General features: G+C 41.0%; 1 protein-coding gene across 1 annotated transcript in view; it reads left to right on the top strand.

Moving 5' to 3' along the window:
• The window catches only part of LOC107694447 (F-box/LRR-repeat protein 19-like), a 34426-nt gene that overhangs the window by 5929 nt on the left and 20252 nt on the right, over positions 1-8245 (top strand). Inside the window, exons 2-6 of the mRNA XM_016494144.1 lie at positions 2186-2371; positions 3376-3519; positions 3595-3681; positions 7334-7366; positions 7466-8223. Of these exons, the coding sequence (XP_016349630.1) occupies positions 2201-2371; positions 3376-3519; positions 3595-3681; positions 7334-7366; positions 7466-8223 (1193 nt within the window). The 5' untranslated portion in view covers positions 2186-2200. The remainder of the gene's footprint in view (positions 1-2185; positions 2372-3375; positions 3520-3594; positions 3682-7333; positions 7367-7465; positions 8224-8245) is intronic.

Here is an 8245-nt window from a genome sequence, read left to right as displayed (position 1 = left end):
AATTTCACCATCCAGTTAGGCTCATCAACGATAACTCCTTCAAAAACAGCTAGAAACCTTGGAGTTGTGATTGATGATTAGCTGAATTTCTCAGACCACATTGCTAAAACTGCCCGTTCCTGCAGATTTGCTTTATACAACATTAGGAAGATCAGGCCCTTTCTTTCAGAACATGCAACACAACTCCTTGTTCAAGCTCTTGTTCTGTCCAGGCTGGACTATTGCAATGCTCTCTTGGCAAGTCTTCCAGCCACTTCTATCAAACCTCTACAATTAATCCAGAATGCGGCAGCAAGATACATTTTTAATGAGCCAAAAAGAATGCACGTCACACCTCTGTTCATCAATTTGCACTGGCTACCAGTAGCTGCTCGCATAGAATTCAAGGCATTAATGTTTGCCTACAAAACCACCACTGGCTCTGCACCCCTTTACCTAAATTCATTACTTCAGAGTTATGTGCCCTCTAGAAGCTTGCGTTCTGCAAATGAACGTCGCTTTATTGTTCATCCCAAAGAGGCACAAAATCACTTTCACAGACTTTTTCATTAACTGTTCCCTCCTGGTGGAATGACCTGCCCAACTCAATCCCAGCAGCTGAGTCCTACTTGTACTAACTGCTTGTTTTCTTAAAAAAAAAAAAAAAAGAACACTAGCTTCCCTAGTCTTTTTGTATTCTATCTATTTGTTTTCTTTTATTTATTATACAATTAACAAAAAGCAAAAAAGGCCTCTAACACTATCTTGCTCTATTCGTTTTCTATTCTATCTGTTTTCTTTTCATTATATAATAAAAAAAAAAAAACTTGCTACATGTGCTGTGTTCGGCTAACTGAGACTTGTTATAGCACTTGCATATCTATGCTCTTTTGTTAGTGTGATTGCTTCTATTGTCCTCATTTGTAAGTCGCTCTGGATAAAAGCATCTGCTAAATGACTAAATGTAATGTATTTCGGCTCATATTCGGCTCAGGCGTCTGAAAGTGAGTTTAGATTGAGTAACTTGTAGTTTCTTGCACAGATCGATCATTTTGCTTCATAAGACCTCAATATATCGTCTGGGGCCACGGGTATTAATTTTGTGTTCATTGATATGTTTTTTAATTCTCAAAAACAGGCAGCCGCTGACTTGCATTTAATGAATCACCAAGGACAATGGTTTCAGCTAAAATCTTTACTCCTCTACTGAAGAAAGAAGTCACCTACATCTTGGATGGCCTGAGGGTGAGTAAATGAACAGCAAAGGTTCAGTTTTGGGTGATCTGCCCCTTTAAGAGTCTGTGCATTCAGTGTGTGACGTAGCCTGTTAGAATGAACCCAACTTTCAAGATATTGAGGCAAAAATGCCCCGTATGAGTTTTTAGCTTATATTTACATCATATGATGTAGTTAAATTTACCATGAAATCAAAATGGACAATTCTTACTTTTATATTAAATAAATGATTCCTCCACACCCATCATTATACATTTTTTAATTCATGTGTCACATCACAGGAAGAGCAGGTCATGACATTTTTATTAAGGATTATAAGATTACAAGGTCCAAAATATGCATGGATGAATCATTCACAATGAGACTGGTAACATGCATGAGGAAAATAGCTAGGATTCATTTTAATTTCCTAATCGGTGATCAGTCAGATTTCATTCTGGGCTGGCGTCTCCCTTCAGAATAATCCCGAGGAAAAACATCTCTCTGAAGGGACTGGACACGTTCATCAGAGAGCAGGACATTGTCCATCCACGATCAGGAGTTCATCAAGAGCAGTGCTTCAGTCAGAATATACTCTGTGACGTGTACATGTCTTCCACTCTATTTTCAGTTCTTTCAGTCTAATTGCTCTTCTAAGCTGTGTTGTTGGGTTATTGCTGTAAATAGAGACTCCTGATCCTCTAGCCGTCTATCAGTGAGTCTCAAGATGGCGCCAGATCCCTCTTCTGACACGTGTTTGTGTGTATAGAGCGAATGAGAGAATCTGTGTCCTGGATGAGCGTTTATCAGGCAAATACTATAGAGCTAAAAACATTAGTGTAGCCTCAAGAAGTGTATTATTGTGGGGTTATTCTGTGTAATGTACTGTGACTCATTCACTCATTCAGTGAGAGTGTTGTGTAGCTGTAGTAATGCAGGTCAAGCGTGGTTTGTCTGGCAGATCTGTGAGCTGTGCTGTGTTGTTCTGCAGTTGAATGCAGAGGGGATGTCTGGCAGTAAGGTGCTGGGGGGGGCGCGGCGGCGGCGGACACGGTGCCGGCGCTGTCAGGCGTGTATGAGGACCGAGTGCGGCGAGTGCCACTTCTGCAAGGACATGAAGAAGTTCGGTGGACCGGGCCGGATGAAGCAGTCCTGTCTGCTCCGCCAGTGCACCGCGGTGAGTCCAGACCTCAAACTAAACCACTGCACACTCCACACACTCTCAGAGGCTTTCCCTTCATTATATACACTACGACTGGAAAATACTGTAAATTGATCAACTGTTCGGCGTGATGGCATTTAATGACTCCGACAGCGCCTGGAGTCCCATTTAGCAACTTGTAAACAACAAGTTTTTTAAAGGTGACATATCATGAAAATCTGACTTTTCCAGGTTGTAAGTGGCATTTATTGATTTATTTACTGTATATTGCTGCTGCTACACAGATCTAAAATAAACATGCGATTTATTTCCCAGCTGTTTACCTTCACAGACATAACCCACTGTTTTTGTAATGCATGTGTGTTTGTAACGTAAACTTGTGTGTGAATGAGAACTTAGTTTAGTACTCACATGCTGTGACAGCCGCTTTCTGTGCGTGTGCTTCGGATGTGTGCAGTCAGAAAACCGTATATCAGAAGTTTAAACTCATATGGTTTAAAACACATGATTTCAGCACGATAAACATGATAATCAGAACCAAAACAGATGTTTTTAGCAGGTATGAGCTGTAAAGGTGCAGCTCTATTCTGGAAAAGGGGCGGGGAGCAGCAGCTCATTTGCATTTAAAGAGACAGGCATGAAAAACAGTGTGTTTCTGCTTCCACTCAAAATAGCCATTTTTAAAATGATATAATAAATGATCTGTGGGGTATTTTGAGCTGAAACTTCACAGACACGTTCTGGGGACACCAGAGACTTATATTACATATTGTAAAAAGGGGCATAATATGTTTAAAAAGTTAAATAATTTAAATAAGTTTAAAAAATCACAAGTGGGGTGTAACTGGTGTGTTTTATGTTGCAGAATAAAACGTAAACGTACCTTGAGCTTGAGTGAACCACGGACCTTATTTTAGGGGATTTAACCAAACTCCCATTCAAAAAACCCATTGACTCTGGGACGATAGAACCGGAAGTGCTAAAATGCTAACTTGCTTCCGGGTTTTTGCTCTCCTCAGCCGGTGTTGCCGCACACAGCCGTGTGCTTCGCTTGCGGAGAAGCGGGGAAGGAGGACACGGTGGAGTCGGAGGAGGAGAAGTTCAGCCTCTCGCTCATGGAGTGCACCATCTGCAACGAGATCATCCACCCCAGCTGCCTGAAGGTTTGTGCCACACACTGGGAGTGAAGCGGCTGAAGCGGCTGCTGGTAACACTGCTGATGAACTGTCTCTCCTCAGATGGGCAAGGCTGAAGGCATTATTAATGATGAGATCCCAAACTGCTGGGAATGTCCAAAGTGCCACAAGGAGGGAAAGACCAGCAAGGTAAGACTCTACAGACCCCACAGACTCTCGCCGTTTCTAAACACTGAATCTTTACACTCACTGATTGTCTGCATCCATTTCCACACCTTGTTTAGAGGTATAGTTTTATGCTACGTATTCTATGTTTTGTGACCGAGATCATGCTTTCATGTTTGACATTTTTTATTTTAATCAAAAGGTTTACTGTGCAGTAGGGCTGTCAAAATGGCTGAAAAACTAAATTCAAATTTTGTGCTTGAATATTATCAATATTTGAATTATATTCAAATTTAAAAGCTTTTGGCTTCTCTCCTGAGGCAAAATATTACTATAATATTCGAGCAAAATATTACTAATGCACATTTATTCAAAGCAATGAAGGCGAGTAACACAGAGCAAGTGCTTCCTGGTTACTGCTGCACGCTCATGATTCAGCTTGTTTCTTGAGCAGAGCCAAATCAAACGGAGAGAGAGAAAGAGAGAGAGTCACCCTTCGTGTAACTAGTTATTATTAGGCACTGCTCAACTAAACAATACTGCGACTGCTAGTCGACACTGGAAAGACTAGTCATTTATTTATTCCTTTTATGTTTTACATTTGTTTGTCTTTATATATTTTCAAAGGCTTTATTCAAATTACTGTCATGTTAATGATACATTTAAAAAATAATACTTGGTTACACTTTATTTTAAGGTGTCCTTGTTACAGTGTAGTTATACATTTAGGTACTGAGTAATTAATTAACTATGTGTACTTACTATGTGATTAGGGTTTGGCTTAGGGTTACTTGCATGTAATTATGCATAATTATTATAGTAATTACATGTAACGTGTAACAAGGAAGCCTTACAATAAAGTGTTACCTAATACTTCATATATATTTGGAGTGGAAAACAAAGTCCTGTTATTTTGAGGCACCTGCATATGTTCGTTTTCTCCATCGAGGCGGTTTCGGAGAAAGGCACACTGGGAAGATGAGCAAAGCGAGGGAATATTTTATCTTATGTCAAATTGGCATATTAAAATTCATCTTGCTTCTGGTTATGAGGGACAATACTGGTTATGTTATACTGGTTTAAAGGGGAAACACTATGAATGAAACGTACTTGACAACAAGAGTTGTTATATCAGTATCCTAATGAATAGAATACCCTTAAATAACTTACAGTTGCCAGAACACGTCAAGCTTTTCTTGTGATTTTGCCATCTGTCACAGATGCTTTCATTCACATGAAGCGTGTTCGACCCGGACACACAAGCAGATGCAGTGATAGCGAACAACAAACAACCATATACTGTATGTGCTGACTAACATTTATTTCAGCAGTTCTGTTTATCATAGGCTGTTGAGTCTATTGGCCTATTGATTCAGGTGATTTTAATAAAAACGTCCGTATTGGCTAACGATGATTAAGTGAATGCTTAAGTTTGAAAATACATTGATCTTCTGGGGGTTTGTTAGACTAGACGGTTGGAAAATGTTCTGCTTTAATGTTAATGAAATTAGTTGTGGTGCACATCCCTAGTTATTATATATAGTTACCAAAAAGGTCTCTGTTATTTCATAAAAGGCTGCATTTAAATGTAAAACAGGGTAAAGAAATGTGTGTTGGAGTCGTATGTTGAAGGTGCAGTCAGATCACAGAGACATCCCAGACATGACTAAGGATGTGAACTGCTTTCCGAACAGCCAGATTTGTGAGCAGCACTGCATGTTCTTGAACTGAACGGTCAGTGTAAATCAGCACCTACACAGAGGCCACTGCCGAATCAAGTGACTAAACCCTCAACGCTGTAAACTCATGTGTCAGACTTCACCAAACGTGAACGTAGGGGCGTTTCTCTAACACCTGAAGCCCATCAGGTGAAATTCCTCATTGCGTGGATTACCACTGAGATTGTTTTTATTTTTTATTTCTCAATGCAAGAGTAAATGTGACAGCACCTGTTATTAAACATACATTGATTTATTTGTGGCGTTTGACTTCGTTGAATAAACATGAGCACTGCACGTTTCAAAATCATAACGCGTCGCGGGTGTTTTATATGAATGTGTCTCTGAAGGGAAAGGACTGTCTTCAGAAAAGTTTCGATGGAATTTCTATTTTATCTGATAAAGTAGCGTTCATGAGCGGAGCTGTGTTGATTACAGCCGTTACTAAACAAACTGCTAGTTTTATCACTAACAGCGCCTCCTGCTGGCAGACAATCAGTTTGCATCTTCAATAAGCCCGTCTCCAGCAACATGTTTTTGTTGTTGCTCTTATTTGTTTCAATCTATAAGAATAATCAGCCTACACTACCTGTCAAAGGTTTTTGAACAGTAAGATTTAAAAAAAAAAATTGTTAAAGAATTATCTTCTGCTCACCAAACCTGCATTTATTTGATCCAAAGTACAGCAAAAACAGTAAAAAAAATTACATATTTTTACTATTTAAAACAGCTGTTTTCAGTGTGAATCTCTGTTAAACTGTAATTTATGTCTGTGATGCGCAGCTGAATTTTCAGCATCATTACTCCAGTCTTCAGTGTCACATGATCTTCAGAAATCATAATAATATGCTGATTTGCTGATTATCAATATTTAAAACAGCTGAGTAAATTTTTTTTTTTCAGGATTATTTGCTGAATAGAAAGATCCAAAGATCAGCATTTATCTGAAATAAAAAGCTTTTGTAACATTATACACTATTCCATTCAAAAGCTCGGAGTTCTTTTTCTGTTTTTTTTTTTTTTTGGAAAGAAATTATAGAAATTATTACTTTTATTTAGCAAGGATGCTTTAAATTGATCAAAAGTGATGATAAAGACATTTATAATGTTACAAAAGATTTCTATTTCAGATAAATGTTGTTCTTCTGAACTTTCTATTCATCAAAGAAACCTGAAAAAAATTCTACTCAGCTGTTTTCATCATAATAATGATTTTTGAGCAGCAAATCAGCATATTAGAATGATTTCTGATGATCATGTGACACTGAAGACTGGAGTAATGATGCTGAAAATATAGCTTTGAAATCACAGGAATAAATTTCATTAAAAAAAATGTTCAAATAGAAAAAGTTATTCTAAATAGTAAAAATATTTCACAATATTACTGTTTTTGCTGTATTTTGGATCAAATAAATGCAGGCTTGGTGAACAGAAGAGAATTCTTTAAAAACATTAAAAATCTTACTGTTCAAAAACTTTTGACTGGTAGTGTATGTTAGGCTATAGTTTGAAGTTAAAGATATTAATATTAATTAGGTGAGTCTGAGACGATTATTTGACAGTGATTTCACATTTCTTGTTTGTATGAAGGCTAAATGCAAATAAAAGTTGAACATTAACTTATTTATGCTGTTTTTTTTCTAAAATATTATATGGTTTTATATGAGGTGTCATAGACTTGGCAAATACATTTTTCGTAAGTTTGTATGAACAGACATCTCTTGTGGGCGTTCTTGGCAGTTTTTACGAGGCTTTTTTTTTAATAGTGTTTATATCGATATCGGATGCTAATGCTAAACTACCGTATGACATCATCTAGCGACATTTCGAGCAGACTTTAGCTACTTTCCATTGAAAGAAGTTGGCAACATTGCTGATCATTGCTGTCATGATGGAGTGTTTGTGTCAGTTCAGAGTACTGTATGAACACTGCGTGTCTTTCTGTTTGTCCCCAACAGATCAAAGGAGCCCGTGATAAACACCTGAAGAAGGTATGCCTGTTCTCTTCTCTACAGTCTTGAGTCTTGACATGAAATTCACGGTGGTCAGTTTCTCTCGCTAGAGTAACTCTCTTTCTTTAACGTCTTCAGCAGAAAGCCAAACCCAACTCGTCGGACTCCTCTGAAGCGAACGGGCCAAACTCTTCGTCGGGCGGCGGACACGGCTCCAGCACAGCGCAGGCCTCGACGCCGAGCCAGGACCAGCGCTCACATCACCGTGAGAAACTGGAGCGCTTCAAGCGCATGTGCCAGCTCCTGGAGCGAGTGCGCGACTCCAGCTCCTCGTCCTCCTCCAGCTCCGAAACCGACTCAGAGTCGGACTCGGACTCTCCGTCCCCTGCGGGCGCCTCGGAGCCGTCCTCTCCGACGTACGGCAGTGGCGCGGCGCGAGAGCGGAGCCGGCGTCTGGCCGAGCTGGGCTTCAGCGCCAGCGAGGAGTCCGAGGGCGAGAGCGTGGCGGCGCAGGAGCAGGCGGACGAGACGCAGACGCAGACGCAGCGCCGCAGGGGAGATGCCAGCACCCGGCTGCGGAGGACGCTCGCCGAGGCTGAGCCGGACGATGACGAGGAAGGCTCGGGCGACCGCGCTCACAAAGCCCTGGCCCCGTCCTCTCCGCTCTCGGCTACGCAGCCGCCGAGCTACGGACACTTAGCGGGCCCCGAGGGCCTGTCCTCGTCCAAGCGCACTAACGGACAGGACGCGCGCAACGGCCGCACGCGGGTGAGCGGCAGAGAGCTGCAGGAGAAGGAGAACTCCAACAGCAGCACCGTCTCCAATCACCGGCACGCCGCCGGGAAGGCCGTCCGCGGGAGCAGGATTCGCGGAGCAGGCCGGCAGGGCCAGAGCACTCCCTGGAACAAGAGCACAGCG

Source organism: Sinocyclocheilus anshuiensis, unplaced genomic scaffold (assembly GCF_001515605.1).
Source record: "Sinocyclocheilus anshuiensis isolate Anshui unplaced genomic scaffold, SAMN03320099.WGS_v1.1 scaffold2982, whole genome shotgun sequence".
Taxonomy (NCBI): domain Eukaryota; kingdom Metazoa; phylum Chordata; class Actinopteri; order Cypriniformes; family Cyprinidae; genus Sinocyclocheilus; species Sinocyclocheilus anshuiensis.
This window is presented reverse-complemented; position numbering and strand designations above follow the sequence as displayed.